This window comes from Nicotiana attenuata, unplaced genomic scaffold, assembly GCF_001879085.1.
Source record: "Nicotiana attenuata strain UT unplaced genomic scaffold, NIATTr2, whole genome shotgun sequence".
Classification (NCBI taxonomy): Eukaryota; Viridiplantae; Streptophyta; class Magnoliopsida; order Solanales; family Solanaceae; genus Nicotiana; species Nicotiana attenuata.
The window spans coordinates 125,338-144,576 of NW_017670514.1; the positions used below are offsets into that span (position 1 = coordinate 125,338).

At 36.9% G+C, this 19,239-nt stretch overlaps 1 protein-coding gene across 1 annotated transcript in view; it reads right to left on the reverse strand.

Moving 5' to 3' along the window:
• Positions 1-14,627, reverse strand: part of LOC109240434 — a 51,612-nt gene extending 36,985 nt beyond the window's left edge. The window contains 15 exon segments of the mRNA XM_019407083.1: positions 241-308; positions 2,504-2,599; positions 2,674-2,778; positions 3,010-3,331; positions 3,438-3,530; positions 4,761-4,931; positions 5,326-5,486; positions 5,593-5,781; positions 5,864-5,965; positions 6,485-6,602; positions 6,668-6,762; positions 7,545-7,595; positions 7,675-7,809; positions 9,768-9,871; positions 14,201-14,627. Coding sequence (XP_019262628.1) covers positions 241-308; positions 2,504-2,599; positions 2,674-2,778; positions 3,010-3,331; positions 3,438-3,530; positions 4,761-4,931; positions 5,326-5,486; positions 5,593-5,781; positions 5,864-5,965; positions 6,485-6,602; positions 6,668-6,762; positions 7,545-7,595; positions 7,675-7,809; positions 9,768-9,871; positions 14,201-14,297 — 1,907 coding nt within the window. The 5' untranslated portion in view covers positions 14,298-14,627.
• Positions 14,628-19,239: the final 4,612 nt, after the last annotated feature.

The window sequence follows — 19,239 nt, forward strand, 5'->3', positions numbered from 1 at the left end:
ACCTGACAAACTTAGAGGGAGACATGCCTAGACCACTGAACCGTCAGTCTTGATCCCTGTCCACCACTCCATCCCTCCCCAAAACCACCTAGTCTTTACATCAGGATCACATTTGCAGAAATTTTTACTGGACAATAACATGTAGCAATTTTTCTTTTAAACTGCTCAAATTACTGTGAGGGACCAGTAATCTCAACAACATCAGGATACCAGCTTGACATACAAAAAAAAGTATCTGACCTGGACTGATCCTTCAGAGCTCTGTTTACTTGTTGCTGTGCAGTTCGTTTGACTTCATCAATTGTCATCTAACAACAGGATAAATACACATCATATACCAACACGTTTCAAACGAAAACTGCAAATACAAACATAAACCAAGAATCTCTTGCATAAATTCATTAATTCAACATTTTTGAGACATTAATATCCATATTACTAGGTTGAGTGGCAAAGAGCAATTAAACAAGTAGTAACAGCAAGAGTTGATATTAAAAGGTGAAATAAGCGTCTTAAAGGCAATAGTTGCCCTATCCCAAAATGTTCCCCTTCCTTTCTGGGTGGTTTCAAATTGTTGTTCAATTCCCCCATGAAAGTTTCAATTCTTTTCAATACCACAAAGTTTCTAAGCCTCTCTTTTACCTTTCTCAACACAATATTATCTTCAACTTTTTAACTTATTTAATTAAAGCCACTTGTTTAATTAACTTATTTAGTTGGTTCAATCAGGCCCCTGTAACTAGTGTTGAACTATTTCTGGATTTTGTCTGCTCCTTAGTTGTCCTGTAAGTTTTTGTATATGAGCAGACAATACCTTTATGTTGTAATTTTTGCTATGCATCTTCTTGATGCCATTTAATGAAATTCCCTTACTTCATCAAAAAATATTATCCTCAACTATTTTCTGATAATGGTAGTGTCCAGACTAGCTCGTGGGCACCTGACTATTCAACCGGGTACCTCCTATCCTCCACCAACACATGTAATCGGTAACTCTGCCTAGCAATGGCAAATTTGAAGGAATTACCTAGGTTGTTGCCTTTGGTGGGATTTGAACCCTGGTCTCGCATAGTTTGTATCTCACTTCAATTGTTAGGCCACACCCTTGGGTGCTAATATTATACTATATTCTACCAACAAAACTATAACATGTTATCAACAGATTAAAGATATCCTTGTAAGTTTTTGTAGTAGGGGGGTTTCTTTACTGTTTTTGGGATATGTATTTAGTCACTTCTACCAGCACAAACTTTGTGCTGTTTTCTTTTATAAAATAAAATGTTACTATTGTCAAAAGAAAAAAAACAATTAAAGATATTATTAATTTGGCAGTTCCGATCTCTCTCTTAATAATCATAGCTAATCTAAAGGTATATGATTATTTTTATGATCAAGTAATTAAAATTTCATTAATTATTGGGCCAAAACAAAAGCGCCTATATGCTAGAAATATACCAAAAAGGCAGAAAACCACAAAAATATATTGTTCTCTACAAAAGAGACCCAATCTTATGTACAACAAGGAACTCCATGGGCTTGAGGAACTTACCAAGCAATTTATTCTCGAAATTTCTTCTTTTTCTCATAATTTAATTTTTTTTAAATGAAAAACTTACCAGAAACCGATATCCAACAGCGCCTTCATTAGCAAGAATCATATTTTAAAGACTTGCTATATGATTCCCCCCCCCCAAAGTTCACCCAAAATTAGACCAAGTATGAAATTTTCTCCCCAACGTCAACTGAACTCAACAGCTAATATAGAAGGAAGCATGCGACTGACAGTCCACCCTTAGACCACTTGTTGGCACAATTATGCATGGCCAAGCCAGCTACCAGTCGTGCAAGGATGCTTTCAATGCGCATTGTAATGTACATCCTCCATGTCCGGCGTGTGAGCTAATGGCCTGCCACACTCATTATATTTACGAACTGCTTTATGTATAGATGCCACCTTTACACACACCGACAAAGCTTTAACTCTGCTAACAAGCAGAATATGTTTACCAAATTCTTGCATTATCAGAAGCACGAGAGTAGCAAGTTCCATGGCAATGAGTTACGTGCAATCACTTGATCCATTTGGTTACAACAACCATGTCTTTTCAGTTTCAGGGAAAAATAGAACAAGAAAATGTCAAGGTCAACTTTTCGAGCTTCTCATTGGGATCAGTTCCAAAATGCCGTTACGCCCTAGCACACCTTCATTGATAATGTTTGATGAAAGAAGAAGGCTAACAATCAAGGACAAACTTCTTATTGGTTCATCCCCATTCATTGCCAGGAACAACAAGATCAAGCAATGAAGTGGAGTGCACAAGGAAATTTAGTCAGTTTTTTTTTAATGCTCAATCAACTCAAGAAAATGTTTTATGACCATGAAATAAGCTGTGATCTAAACACCAATTCAATGAACAGGGAACAAAACAGATGGAAAAGGAAAAGTAATGTCAAAGTTGAGCTTTGAACTACGTTGTGAAGAAAATAAGGAGCTAAAGCTGACCTGTACTGCAGCAGCTGTTTCCAGAGCTATGGTCTGACTTACAGCAGCATTACTTTCAAAAAAGTTGATAATTTGGTCAATGGAATCCTTCAAATACTAAGGAAAAAATTTTGATCAGTTAAAATGCTAAACTGTTGCAACTGGTGAACTAAAATAAAACTTCAGCTTACAGTCACATAGCAGGGAGAAGCTTTAGCCGCTAAACTCCAGTCAAGGTTGGAATCGAAAGGCTTGTAGCAGAATGCAGCAACCAAGGAATCACTGACAGTAGCGCTCTAAACAGAAAATATTACCATAAATGAGGCTGTCTAACTTAATCACACACACACACACACACACACTCCGAAAAAAATGAAAAAGAAAAGAGAATAGAAAATATTCTCCATAATATCGAAAGCTTTCAGCTGTCGACTTTTCACCCTATAGCAAAGGAATATTTGAATAGAAAAGAAAAAGTATATCCAAAATTTCAAAAACTATCTAACTTAAAATGTAAAGATTCTCACCTCAGCGAGAAGGCCATTTGGAGACCATAATTGATATGATCCTAGTTTTACGTCAAAAACCTTTGCTTCTGAATAAAGCTTTATATAACAATCAAGGTTATCACATGACAAATCAGCAAGGCAGTTGTGAGTATCACTAAGCTTTGAGGCATTGTGCTTCATGTGAACCTCCAAGGTGGTATGTGGCACATCCCTCCTGTCATGAGTTGCCAACAGCGGTTCCTCTTCACCTTCTTTATACCCAATTATATTATTTAATCTCTCCCAGTCTTCCTCAGTAAACCCTGCTTGCTCACTTCCATCTTCAACTGATTGGCTGGTCCTGAGAAAGTTGGTCAACCACATAAGACTCCATAGAAGAAAAAACAAAGAAAATAAAAGCATTTCACAGTACAGAAATCAAGGAAGTATAAAGGTCCAGTATTAACCAGCCAAAAGACCACCAAGATTTCTTTGACTTTTGCTTTTTTAGGTAGGAATCTGACTCTACTGACTGCTGCACAAACTTGTGCGCCATCATCCTGTTGAAAAGTTAAAAATAAAGGTCATTCTCTAATACAAAAATCTGTGTAAATTCTAAAACATGGACAAGAGAGCTTCAGTAAATAAACATCAAAATATTGTTGTCATGGTTCTTCATGGCATGTACGATTATTTGTCCAATTAAACACAAGCAAAAAATTCTGGAACACTCTTACACCCAGGAGCTGCTTTACAAAATACTTGAAATATCATGAAGGAATAAAATAAGTCAACCAATAGGTTTCCGTTCAATCAAAAGAACAAATCTAGCTTAGATACATGAAAGAAAAATGATAGGTATTCTTGAGGAAAATGGACCATGGACTTAAATCAACCACAGAGCTAGCTCAAGCAGTGAGGTTTGGAGCCTACATGCGGGATCCTAATTCCCCCGTCCCCAATGCCCTGGTTAAACATCTGGAAAGTGAAGTAATATAAAATAGGTGGCCCAACATTTGATAGCCCAACATCAGGAATGGGTGCAACTTTAATACCATCTGGAAAATCTGAGTATCCAACCCAACCTCTATAACTACGAGTGGAGTGGCCTAAAACCGTTATAAACTCCTAAGTCAACACCCTCCCTGAAGTGTAACTGAAGTTTTTTGGAGTTCACATATGAACATTAATCGGGCACGAGAATGGACTTACAAAAGGTGGCTCTGGTATCATACTAAGAAAACGAACATTGAGCTTAAGTCAGCCACAAGAGACTCAAGTGGTGACTTTGTACAAAATTATACATGGAGACTACAACCTTAACTGATGTGGTACTGGTATGATTCAAAAAGGAGCAAACTAAGGCATTAAGACGGACATTTGAGAACTTCTGATGAATTGATAACTTGATCTACAACATCCAAGGAACCTTGGTATTCTGTGTCCTTTTCCTTTCTTTTTTTGGGGGGCACCTTGAGGGCTTAATCAGTCACATACACACACACACACACACACAGAGGGAGAGAGAGAGAGAGAAAAAAAAACACACACACAGAGGGAGAGAGAGAGAGAAACGGGAAGGGGGAAGGGGGAAGATTGCTCAGGGTCACGTGACAAATTGACTAAAAATATACAGCTCACCAAAAGTGTATCCAGTAACGCTGTCGAGACTAATAGAAAGCTAGTTAATCCCACAATGTTGCAACACCAACATATTGCCTTTGAATTTGATGTAGTCCATTAGCCAACAATTCATGAAATAATATAGAAAAACATGCAGCACAAATTACCTCCATTGAAGAATGATTTCAGCATCAAGCGTGTGATCCAGTTCTTCTAAATCTTTATTATCATCTATTACTATCCGATCAGGATCAGATTTCAGCAATGAAGCATACAAAGAGATATATCTCTTCCGCAACCTCGTATATCGCAGGACCTGCTCCCATGACAACTTTCCACTACAAACAATAGTGGTATTATTAATTGAAGACTAAGAACCAAATCTTCCCCACGTGTATACACATATATATCTACACAACTTAACAGGATAAGAGAGAATGATATTACATCTTCTAAAGCTGTAACATTTTTTCCTCAAAAGCCCTATCATTTTCGATCAATTGAAATAAAATAGAGCAAATATGGTGAATGTGTAAACGAAAGCATTAGCATCTTTTTCAGGTCCAAGAGAGATTATGAGGACAAATAGAAACATGTTAGCTCCTCTTTTATCGCGTTTGTTTAGGCATATTTAATTGGTCTTTAGCCTACGCATCAGAGTGTTGTGAGGATATCAAAATGTAAGAGGAAGTTTGGCGAGTCTCTTAATTCCTTAAGAAACTAGTTACATACCTGGCCTTCTTTATCTGATCAGATAAAGCTTGAGAAGCATACTTCCACCAAGATTTTGGATCAGATCTCACTGGGACATGGGGACGAAGATGAGCATATTTCAACCGTTGATTGAAGGCAGCAAAGTTCTCGGCCAACTTTAATAAATCCCTATAGCCATTCTGCAAAAGTTACATGCGAAAGTAAGTGAAAAAGCCAAAACAAGCTAGAATCAGTTCCACATGGACGAGAAATAAAAAATAGAAAAGAAAAGTTAGCAAGACCAGCCTTTGACAAACAAAGAGTCACATCATCCAGAGCCACAACTGCCTTTTGTAGAGGTTCCGTATTATCAAGTGAAGGATTAGGGCGCTGTTTCGAGAACTTAGCTTTCCCAGTCACTGGTTGCAAAATGTAAGAATGCTCTTTAATGTGACCGTCAGCTGGTTTGCCATTATCCGTTCCATATCTGAAAATCTGAGGATTGAACTAGGTTTACGAATAGGGACAGATCAGAAAGAGGAGCCATCAAATGACAACCAGAACACTCGAGAAGTACCTTGACCCACTCCGGTGGTAGCAAATCTGCCCAAGGTTTGTCAATATGCCACGGACTGATATCAGAATCGAAATAAACAGCTAGCCGTTCAAGTTCTACGGACTAACACATCAAAAAACAAATCAATAAAAAGTGTGAAACAAGAAACCAGAAGGACATTTTATCAAGAAAAACATAGGAAGAATTATCACATCATATAAAAATCTAGACAAGATAATAAGGCTGCATTAAAATACATATGCACTTGGCAGTTCCCTTTCTTTCATTGTTGACATGATTACAGAGAAACTACAACCAGAGGCAAGAGAGATGCAGTATAGAGGTAGGTAATGGACTGCAGGAATGATATGATCAAGGACCTAGAATCTGGTTGAAGAGAGTAAAGAGAGACTAAAATTGCTTCAGTGAAAAACCACTAGTTTTGCACGACTATAGTTGCTAACTGATCAGCTATAAACAGAACAATGAGCACCAAAGTAGACTAGGCGCAAGAAAATTGGGGAAAGTTGAAAATAAGAGGTTAGCTTAATATATAAACGCATACCATAAAGAGGTCATTGGGTAGGGGTTGGTTAAGAACTTTTATCTTTTCATCAACTTAAAAGTCCGAAAGAGACGGACCTTCTGTATAAAATCCAATGCATTTCCAGTTACAAAGGTTTCACTCCCGCTCTCATCTACCGTCATAGCTGATAGTTTCTCTAAGGTCATACCAGCTGCAAAAGAGTGGCCAGGATTGCTGCACGACGAAAGCTAGTCAGATCCATCACAAATTCAAAGAAATCAACAGTTGAACCTCCTTACCTCTCAAGATCTTCATATCTGATGTGGATATTTGAAATTGAAAGCTTCAAATTCCCAATTACTGTGTTGATCAAAGACCCCAACCAGGACTTATTCTTGAGGAGGAAGGGAAAAAAGAAAATCGGTTACAGTGATGATACTTGATGGACAATATTCTGTGAAACCGCCATTCCACACAAGAACTATGATTTACATTTGTTTCCCATCCGTGGCAAAACCGAATCAAAGAGGATACCTTAAGATGTTTAATGATAAAAAAAACTAAAACAGAACATTCCAAGCAGCCTTTGGAAATCTTATATGGTAAAACTCAATCGAACATAACATATATGAGTGCCACACACACCAAGCAACAGGAATATCTTAACATTGATGTCAAATCTCAGTTCATTTAAAGATGTGGGTACTAATATCTAAAGATTATAACATTAGAATCCATGAACTATACTTTCTATAGAAACTGTAATGCCATTTCTTAATTACTCCTAATCTAGAACCATAAGCATGGATAATGCTGAACCAACTGATATTCTTAAGAAACTATAATGCCTCCTCTCCATTTCAGTATCTAGAAGCACAGGAATACTAAAAATAACTATAGTATGCTGCAGTTATTGACGCAAATTGACAGCCTCTTATCCGTATCTCTCACTTTTCACTTTCATCAAGAGAAGAAAAAACAAATCATTTTTCGCTGGAGCCATAAGTTCACGTCCAAAAACAAGAGGCAGCTTCAGCAATCAAAGTTAGTAAGCTAGATATCAGATTAACAGTCTACCACTGACAGAAGCAACCAATGAACCCATCATTCTGAGCATCCAAGTTGGCACACATACGTCAAAGTTTTATGTATTTGACAAAAGACAAAGAAATATACCATTTCTGTCTGTAGGATTCGTCTACTCTCCAGAAGCTTTGTTTCCATGTCCTAGTTGCGATCAAAAGAGGTAACATCAAAAACATACTGTCGACATGCAAAAAATTTTACTCGAGACTCAAAACCTTACTCGTATTCTACTCTTCTTAGCTTCTTGGACAGCATCTTCGGTAGATCCTTCAACTTGGGTTGCTGGCTCAGCTAATAAGAAAATACGATCCAGGTGAACTTGAACGGGATCTTGGCCAAGCCTGCTCCACGGTACCTATAGTTATGGACTAATTACTGACATGCAAATGACAATACAATTCCTTAATTAAACAGTCACCCATAAAAGGGATACGAACTGTCCCAATGTTACATGGAAAATGATAAGAAGTCAATAAGAAAAGGTAGAAGGAATGAAATATTTAGAGATACTAAGAATCCCTGGCAGGTGGACACATTGTAACACACCAAACAACCCAGAGTAGTCAAAAGCAAAAAGCGCAGCGAAGCACCATAATCTGTTGGGGCTTTAAGCACAAAGCAGAAATGAAGTGTGGGTTTTAACGAAATGCTCACCGATAAAGAAAACAACATACACACACGCACACACACACACAACTATATGTGTGTGTGTACATATAAGGCAACAGAAAATACCTACAAACAAGCACAATAATTATTTTGACAAAAGAATTGACATAACTATAATTAAGCGAAATTTAAGATGTAAAAATCATATCAATCAAGGTGAAAATACATTTTATAAATATCTGATTTATGTGAAAAGGGGTACTTTTATTTCCTAATCACTAAAACTCAACTCTTTTTTCTTTTGAAATGGTATTTTTTTTTTTTTTGAAGGTAACAAATTTTATAAATAAGATAAAGTAACCCTAAGCACAAAGATAGTACTAAGAGTAAAACATAGTTACAAGACCCCAAAAAGAACAAAAACCTAGTCTTGTAATAGTTACAAGGACCCAATAGTGTCCGCTATAGGTGGTAAGTATTATTATAAACAAACTAGCACAATGTGCCTGGTTACATCCAAAAAAAAGCCCCAATAGACCAAAAGAAGAGAACCTAACATATGTAGTGAAGTTTCAACAAATGATTTATCAATTTACCAACTATAGTTATTGTGCCCTCCAATAGGTGATGAGGTGCATGCATTAGCACCTTAAAGCTTTCACTAAAGTGCTGCTTAAGCGAGATGATGCGCACAGCCTGACATTATCTTATTTTTTAGGGTTTAAGTGCACCTCAATGAGCTTTTAACAACACTGAAACAACCTGCACCAAGTTACATTCCATTGAAGAGCAAGCCACCTCATAGACACGGACAAGGGAGGAGAAGTATCTAGGCTGTGGGAAGTATGTGCTTATTTCTTAGAGAGCATTGGAACTCTTAACATGCTAAGCAAAAGAACTTGTTTGTGGTTCATGTGGACCAAAGCTTAACCTCCAGGTTTGTTGATCAAAAAGATGTAATAACCTTTTTTTTGGCCTAAAGATCAACTTCATCTAATACTTCTAATGTTTTAGCTATCAATTGGATTGGTTTGAGTAATTCAAGGAAACCCAGAAAAAAGACTTTGAATTGAGAGTTAGTTATGTTCAACACTACTTGAAAAGATTGATTTGATTTGTTTGTAAAATTAGTGGATTTCACTGGGTCGTCGTCGTCGTTGTTGTTGATCTGTTTGTAAAATAGGAAATATACTTACAAAACCACGGGTGCTCTTATTAGGGATAGTTCCTAAAGTTACTTCAATATCCGTAGGAATATATGTTTTTAATATGAATTCAGATAATAAAGCACTTTAAGAAAAATAGCATGCGAAGTTATGAACCAGGTTCCTTCAAGAATGACCTAATTCTAAATTTAGCTTGCTTTATTGATGTTATTAGGTTTATTCAACTCAAATTTCATTTGACTCAAGGGTTGAGATAATTTCAGTACCCAGTGATCAATCAATCCTCCTTGTAGAAACAATAGTGACTCATCATTATATTAATCACTGTCATGTGTGCAGTTAATTTCCAAAATCACACAACAGTGGCACAAAATTACAACTGAAAAGGATTCAAAATATTATAAATATGCCCTCGAGTTCAAGATACTAAAGTCATAAGCAAAAGCATCCACAGCCAAGAACCAATATACTCGATTCACTTTCAGGTATTCAAAACTTCAACATAACTCATTCAGAATTCAGATGTTAGGGGTAGAACCTTGAGTCTCACAGATCCAAGAAATCCGGCCTTGACTTTTACAGGTAACTTCAATGCATTGAGAGCCTCTGGTTTTAATTGCATATTTACTAGCTCTACGTCACCTGTCACATACGCCACAATCAGTTAGTAACCAAGCAAATTTTTAATCCATACCTGCATTGTTTGACTGCAACAGATATTGTCAAGGAAAACACTTAAGAACTGTATTATATACAGTGGCATCACCCCCCCCCCCCCACCCCCCAAAAAAAAAGACCTAAAACCTCCACTTCCGTGGATGGATGTATGTTCAAGGCAGCGAGTGCACCTGTATCACTGCTTTTGCTCGAGCCATATAGAGTCAAAAAAGTTTTAAAATAAATCTGAACCCATTGCCACAAATAAGTAGTTGGTGACTCCGCACCTAAAATTCTGAATATACATCTAAGTTGCCAAATCAATATGTCAAAAAGAAAAACTTTGAACTGAATTGCGCTTAAAATGCTGTCTTTCGACATCATTGAAGGCATTAAAAAACAATTATCAAGAGGGGAAAAATAATAAAGGCAGAGGCAAGTTACTTGAACAAGATTTTAAAGACGAAGGGCTACTAATTGGGTGCTTCCCTTATTGGAGTTTGAACATCTATTATCAGCTTTAAAGATGCTATTTTCATCACGAATGAACTCTTTACTATGACCAGTAAATGCAAAACAGAGATATTCAAACACATTTTTTTTCTTTTTAGCCATAAATTGGATGGCATTTCATCGATATCATACCAATCTGGTGTCAAATTATTTAAAGCAACGGTAAGTGGTTCACCAACTAAGTCAACATAAACCTTATGTGTCAGGTCTCCCAAAACATTAACCATCTACACAAATTGATATTTCCATCTTGCAGCAGAAGTTAAAAGCAATAGAAGAGAACTCTTAACCTTCAACAATGAACTCTCTAGTCCATCAAAAGTTCTCTTATTTCTAATCCTCCCCAAACCTATGTTGCTCGAACTCGGGTGCGGGTATTCGATATGGGGACGGATCCGGGTATCGGATTCGGCAAAATCTAAATTTCAAAATTCGGGGGTGCGGATCCGGATATGGATACGGGTGCGCCGGGATATGGCTAATAAAAATTAGAGCTATAAGAATATTGTAAATTTTGAGAGATATTCAGTGAAAAACTTACATGAATATTGCAGAATTCAATCTTTCATTCTCCAAGATGGACATTATACTTTCATTCTTCTAAATCTGTTTTAGATTTGATTTTGAGAAATCAAAATCTCAATTTTTCTCCCAAATTTGTCGATGGACTCCGGTCAAAGAGTCCGAAGTCAGTTGACCGAATCCGGGACGGGGACGGCACCAAAATCGAAGAGACTGCAACTTAGCCCAAACCCCAAAAGATGAAAAGTGTTGTTGTCCTCCATAGCTACTTTTCTTCCTTACAATGAAACTCGAGCTCCACCATGTACTTAGGACAAACCCAATAGATATTGAAGGTTTGTAAATATCGAGGTCTAAAGTTCTGCATCACGCAATTCAATAGAATGTAATCCACCTCCTCGCATGCGTTTTGCACATGCAACACCAGCTCACCATGATATATCCTATTTTTCTCAAACTGCCTACAATTGGAATAGCTTCCCAAGCGGCAAACATACAAAAAAAAACTAATTGTTTTAAGTTTCCAAGAATTCAATATATCCTTCCACATGAGGCTTCACTCCCCACCAAACATCTATAATAGGACCTGACTTAAGTGTTTCGACGAGGGCCTTTCCAAATCAATACTATCTGCCCAAAATGTGTAAAGTTGTATATAAGAACGATTCAACTCCGAAGCAGGTAGGGGCTTCCTAAAAGAGATGTCTCATTCCTTCCCGCCTTAAAGTCTAGGCTACGGGTGTTCAATGGAAAAAAACAAGGAAAAATAACTAACAATCCAACAAATCTACAAAAGAAACCAACATATACATTGGGTAGGTTTGGTTTGGAATTATATTTGGAAAAAACAAAAACTATGTGATTTGATTTGTTATTATACCAAAAAAGAAATCGAACAAAACCGACTATATACATAACAAATTATAGATCATCAAAATTTGTATATAAATATTGTGTGGAATATCCGAAAAACCAACCCCATCATCTGAAGTGATGTCACCTATCTGGGTACAAAGTAGGAGCTGAAGTGGCCCTTTCGGCAAGGATCTTGTGGTGCTCTTTCATTGGACATGCAGCTTCTTTGGTCCTGATCCATATCATTCATATGACTTAATCATATGCTTAGTGCTTGGCAAATGTGAAATCTATTGTTTGTTGTTTCTTTCTTATTTTCTTCCCTCTCCATGTGTTTCTTTCCCACTTTAGTGTCAAATGTCTTTAGATTTGTCTCCATTCACATAATCTTGAGTAACTCAATTAATTCTTTGTTGATCCATACTGTTAACTGTTACTTTTCTTTACGTTCCAATACTTCCTCCTCTGGTATCATTCAAATTTGCCGTATTGCAATCACTTTCTGACTTGGGATCCTGTAAATGCTCGGGAATGTGAATCTTTCATAATACTCTTTCAAAAGTCCGCACACAAATGCAAGTATGATGTATCTAGTCCTCCATTACCCTTCCACAGTCCTATACTTCTCCACTACCATCTCCCTAGAAAGAGCATACTTCTCAATCAAGAATCTCCATAACCATTAGCCTAATAGAGCCTTGTTGAATACTCAACCTTTTACCTCAAGACCTCCAATTTCAATGAAGAGTCTGCTGATTAAGTGAAGCTTCAAAACCCTATATTTCCGAATCCCGTTGGAAGTATAACCTTCCTCTGTAGAGCGTGTTGCTCATCCAAAGTCTCCATACCAATTTTCTTAGTAGACCCTTGTTGAAAATTGGAAGACCTTTCATCCCAAGACCACTCACTTAACGTCCTCCCAATTAACTGAGTTGAACTTCCTAGCCCCATTTGTCGAATCCCATAGGAAGTTCCACCTCCCCTCATAGAGCGTGTTGCTCACCCAAAGTCTCCATAACCATTTTCTTAATAGGGCCTTGTTGAAAACTCGAAGACCTTTCACCCCAAGATCCCTCACGCAACATTCTCCCAGCTGACTAAGTAGAGCTTCCTAATTTGTCGAATCTTGTAGGATGCTCCTTTGGAGTCTTTCCAATTTACCAGTGAGTTGTGACATCGTCCAGTGCCTGAAACAATGACATGAACTACACAGAGATGCTCGATATGTACCTCTTTTACCATGCTGCCAGTGTTTTCTCAACTCTCTTAATCACTGGGATCCATGTTGCTAGGTCCTTATAAAAACCTCAGTTGCTCGAACACGATGCAGATATCTGACACTTGTGCAGATGTAAAGTCGAAGCTGTCATCACATAATGACTTAAGATTCCCGTAGGACCACTTAAATTGTATGTTGTACGAACTAGAATTATCGATTACTTTCTAATGAGGTTTCATTGGGGCTTTTTGCGGGTTCCTCTTTCTTACATCATGTTATCTTGATTCTATGAAGATCCACATCCCCTTGGATGTGTTTCCGTGAAATTTTGTTTACTGAATGGAGGAAAAACTAATCCAGATGAGCTATAAAACTGTTGTGGAAAAAATAAACCAACCACTTGGCAACATGAAAGTTGGACCAGACTGTTTCCTTATCCACTTCCAAATAGTAGACTAATGTACTTCATTGTAATTGAACAAAGAAAATATACATGGAATAGGTTGTATAAGATTTAGCTAACAAGAAAATTTGACAAGTAGGAATCAAAGGGACCACGCCTAGCAGAACAAAAGAACAATGAACATGGGTTAAGCCCAAAAGAAGATTCAACCACACGGGCTAAGCAAGGTTGTAGAACCAGTATACAACCAGGGAGATGGGGTAAGTCCATGATTTGCCTTCAAAGAGCTGGATAACACTAAATTACAATGGTGCAAGAAGGATTACAGTTATTAACCAAGTCAAGGACAATTTTTACAGCCGGAAGACTCAGTCAAACAACCACTTCTCCAGAAAATATGGAATAGAGGAACGTCAACTGAACGTGGGAGAAGACAGTTAGCCGATGTAGCTCTAAACAATGCACCACAAGAATGACCAACCCTACAGCTATAAATAGATAGCCATTTGTGAATAGAACACAGAGCAAATTAACAAAAGATACTTTTGTCCTAATCACTCAAACATTTATGCGCTTTTGCTTCACCACTTTCTTCGCGCACATGCCTACTTCAGCCTATACTATTTAACATTCAATAAACCTATATATGATGTGAAACGCCGGATAACAAAGTACTACAAATCCAAATTATACCGTTGAAAGCACTTTATTGTACAAATTCATCACAATTTGAAATCGACTAACATAAAAGCTAATGCTTAAATGGAAAATCAATTATACACTCAGAGAATTAGGAATTTACCTTGCCAAACGCTGATTTTGAGAGCTTCTTTGTTGAGTCCTCTAACATAGTTCCCCAAATACCTCTGCAACAAGTACGCTACCTGATCTTCCAACATCTTCGCGAACTTTCAACTGATCAATTCTTCAATTCAAATATCTATTAAGGCTGTGACTGAATGTCTACAAGTTTCTAAATACAACTTTGAATGTCAAAAAGTGAAGTGTTCCACAAGTTTCCCATGGCGAAGAAGAAATGAAGAAAGAGAGAATTTTAGAATTGGAAATTTGGACTCGCACGATCTATTTTCTTTTTCTTTTAATTTTCTTTGTTTCTGATTTTTTTTTATAAATATATAAAATGTCTAAAAAGTTTAATACGGAGGGGTTTTCCAGTTCTTGTAAGCTAAAATCTATATGCAGAATGCCGACTGACGAGGAGGGGTTTGAGATATTTCTTTTAATCCTAATATCTACACGTGGAGCAGCTAATATCTTGCCGAGTAATTTAAAACCAACGATGAAGGTAGGGGTTCATCACGTGCTACTCACGTGTTTGCATCAATTGTTTTTATTAAGCAAGGATTTCAGTAGACGATTCTGGCGACTTCCATGGTCGCCAGTATAGGTACCGACATGTATGTCGCTTTCTGGAGCCTACTGATATTTGTAGCGCTTTTTTACTTTCTGTGCGAGTTTCATCGCCACAAAGCTTGCATGTTTTATTATTAACTTTTTCTTTTTTTGGTTAAAAGGATATTTATATATAACTAGCAAAAAAAGACATTACACGGATAAGTCATTGGTGGGGTACTGTTGGACACCTAGTGTAGCAATGTTTTCGAGTATTGTATCCATATTACAACCCACAAAAATTCTAATAATATCAATTCCTAGGATGTCTGTCCAAAATACATCATTGGCAAACATCAAAGGAACTATTAGTATGCTAGATCTGTTCAAAAAAACTGTCTTCCTTGTTTCCTTGGCTAAGGCATCTGCTACCCTATTCTGCTCCCAATAAGTGTGCTTCACTACGACCATATCCATCTTGCATATTAAGGACCTGCATTCACGAATTATAGGATCATAAGTGAGGTTACCTATGATTAACTTTTGTTATAATTTCAGCGGAGTCAGTGGTGATGACTAAAGGAACCAAATTATTTTGCTCAGCAAGTTGTGGTCCTTTTAGGAGGGCCTTCAATACTACTAGAAAACTGTCATTTTCGTCCAAGTCATACCGACCGAAATCGGTCGAAAATACGTGTATTTGGTCGCAAACGTCAACAAAAGTTTTTTTGACAACGGAAATAATGGTCCCACGGCAAAAAAATAAAAATTCCGACCGTTTTCGATCGGAAATTGGTCAATATTTTACCCACACTTGGTCAACTTGTATAAAAAGTAAAAAATTAATTTTTTATTAAACTTTTTCCAAATTTCTGACTGAACTCTGTCGGAGAGTTTGAAATTAATATTTCCTGCCCAAGATAAAAATGTATTATAGCTTATAATTAAATATTTCCGACCAAGTTCGGTCGGAAACACGATTTTAAAATAATTAAAATATAAATTTAATAATATTTGTGTGTGTGCGTAAATAATAAATATCGTTTAAATAAACAATATTTAATACTTATTTGATATATATATATATATATATATATATATATATATATATATATATATATATATATATATATATATATATTTGTGTGTGTGTGTGTGTTTTAAAATTACTTTTATATGGACACTATATCCTATATCTATGTATGTATATATACATATATATTTATATATACATACATAATATTAAATTCATTTAAGATCCTAAATTTTAATATTCAATATTTAAAAAAAAAAAAAAAATATATATATATATATATATATATATATTATATATATTATAATTCGACTAAAAACGACCGACTTTGATCGGTATTGTAATAAAATTAATTATAAAAATAATTTAAAATCATTTTCCGACCAATTTTGTTACATCCCATGTTTTCGTACGTGAGAGTACGTCGTAAGTCAATTGATGTAAGCTAAAAAAATGAGATTGTCATTGAAAGTACATAACGTAAGTTCATCATGTTATCTTGGAGGTTAAAAATCTTTAAGATCATGAATAACAAGTACCAAAAGGGTTGGAAAGCTTAGACGCTAAACGAATTGAAGAAAATAAGTTTTGTCGAAAGTCAACAAGTTTGGAATGTTATAACATATAGTTTTGGGGTGAGACTAGGGTGATTAACATGATAAGGAGGTTAAGTTATGAGTTATTTTAGTCGTATGATTGTCGTTTGTTATGTTTTTAAGTCAAGCGAGTTGTGGAACAAAAGTTGGCAAAGGTCATCACAAGTTACATTCATAATATGCTGAAATTTAGGTCAAATGTAGTTGCACGTTTCTCCTAATATACTTGGAATCAAGGGATGAACTACATATTAAATTGAAGATACGAGTCTAGTTTCTAACGCATTAAACCGTTCGTCAATACGACATCGGACTAGAGAGATATTCGCATTTTCGCGAGACTGCGCAAGCAGCTTCCATGGGACCCACAAAGTCGGTTTAAACTTCAGCTTGTATTTAAGTCATTTATATGTCGTTTTAACTCATTTTTCTCATCCACAACAGTTCCTAAACCCTCCTAAATGCCTCCAAGGGTTCCTCCATGATTCTAGGGTGAAAACCTAAGATAAAAACATGAATCCAACGCTAGAAATCTTGTGGTGCTTGCTAGATCGTAGTTCTTCATCTTGTGGCTGTTTTGGAGGGTTCTTCAAGGGTAAGTAACTTCAGATTTCATGTTGTTCTTTATGTTTAAGATAAGAATCAGTCCCTCCTTCGTATATATTACAGTTTCAAGGCAAAATACAAGTATTTACACACCAACTTGAACACAAAGGTTGATTCAAGAAGATAATACCACTCCTATAGTGTTGTAGTGTGATTGAGGGTTGTTGTGAGCTACACCAGCTGAGGATTTCAAGTTGTATCTACTGCCTAAGGTATGTAAATCATGTCCTTGGTTGTGCTTAAGGTCAATCATGTGTTGGTTGAGTTGTTTGAGTGAAAATCTACAAAATAGTAATTGTCATGGCATAAGGAATCATTATCTTTTCTTTGTAGGCTGTGTTGAGGCTATATATATGGGTTGTTGCGGCTGGAAATTTTTATAAATAGTTTCATTATGTTGTGGCTGCTGTCTATGTGCTAATTCAGTGGATTGAAGAAGATAACATGAAAAATAAGATGTTGACGGTAAAGGTTAAGGTGTTAGGCGTGTGGACTATATTTGAAGATTATGCTTATGATGTTTTGTGTTGAAAATGATATGGTAAGAATAAGTATGATGTTATATATGTTGTAGGCAGATTCATGGAAAAGGAATTGGATTCAAACCATATTTTGTTAATCGTAAGTCGAGTTTGCCGCTCAAAATAGTTGTTGAACTAATCAGAGAGCTTATTGTGAATTATATTGTTGTTGTTTGGGTTGTTTGATGACTTTTGGTAACATATGGGATGTAGTACAAATAGGGGAGGTGCTGTCCGTTTACTTGTAGAATATTGTTTCTAAATATGAGAGTTGCAATGCTTATATGATGACGACGAAGTCGGTTTACTCATTGTAGACGTAAGAAGATCATATTAAGCTTGCTTGACGATTGGATAGAAGATTCCAAAGGTATGTTAAGGCATTTCCTTCTTTCGTTTGGCATGATCTAAAGTGAAATGAATACGCTATTTCATAACGGATCTACTCCTAGTTGCCTGTGTTGTTCTTTTCTTATAAAGTTATTCTAAGCAAGTATGTATGATCCTTGAATCCTACTGAGGTTAATATTGATGGTATGGATATACATAAAGTTAATCGAAGGTGCAACGACCTTACGTCACTCCGAAAGGTTTAGAACGTGATTCCATGAGTGCAGCATGCATTATATATAGTATATATTTTACTCTACCGAGTCGCGCTATAGTCAGCCGGGTACGGAACCTATTGTGCAACCACTGATCAGTTGGGTTTACCGAGCTCCACGTGGCCGGGTACGATTCTACCGAGCCTTATGATGGTTGGGTACGTTTTTACCGAGTCCTCTTTGAGGCCGGGTACGATATGATGATGATGATGCCTACAGAGGCGTATGTTTTTAAAAGTTTATGTATATATATGTATATGCATTTCATGTCAATAGCCCCCGGAGGCACTCAGATGTCACAGGTTGTATCTCCTCTATCTCACTTTACATTACTGTTCTTATTTATACTTTCATGCCTTACATACTTGGTACTTTATTCGTATCGACGTCCCTTTTTCCTGGGGACGCTGCATTTCATGCCCGCAGGTCCTGATAGACAGGTTGACAATCCTCCTAGTAGGCTATCAGCTCAGCGGAAGGTGTTGGTGCACTCCACTTGCTCTGGAGTTGCCTATTTGGTCAGTATGATTTGGACATGTATTGATTAGTATGGTGGGGCCCTGTCCTGACCTTTATGATGTGTATGTACTCTTAGAGGCTTGTAGACAGATGTCATGTATATGAAAGATTGTATGGCCTTGTCGGCCTATGTTCAGTGTATGAGTGTTCGTTTTGGTCTTATAGGACCGTATGTTACATGTATAAGTTTGTATTACATGTTGGGTCGTCCTATGTCAAGTATTCCCTTATGCTTCATTCTTGTTATCTCATGACGGACTTTCTGGATCATTTACCCATGATAGTATGATAAGAAAGATATGTTACGTTGGTACGCGGTTGAGTAAGGCACCGGGTGCCCGTCGCGGCCCTTCGGTTTGGGTCATGACAAATTCGATCGGAAAATGTCCAGTCAAAGGGCACTTAATAATTTCGACCGATATTTCCGATCGAAGTCGGTCGGAAATATTTAAATTAGTTCTGGCCCGGACGGGGTTTTCTCCATTTTCCCTCTTTTCTCTATCTCTCTTCCATCTCTCTTCTTCTCCTCCCCACTGCCGCGATTCCCCAAATCCCCACCAAAAATCTACTCCAATCTCCCTCCTCACACAAAAACGAAGCACCTAGAA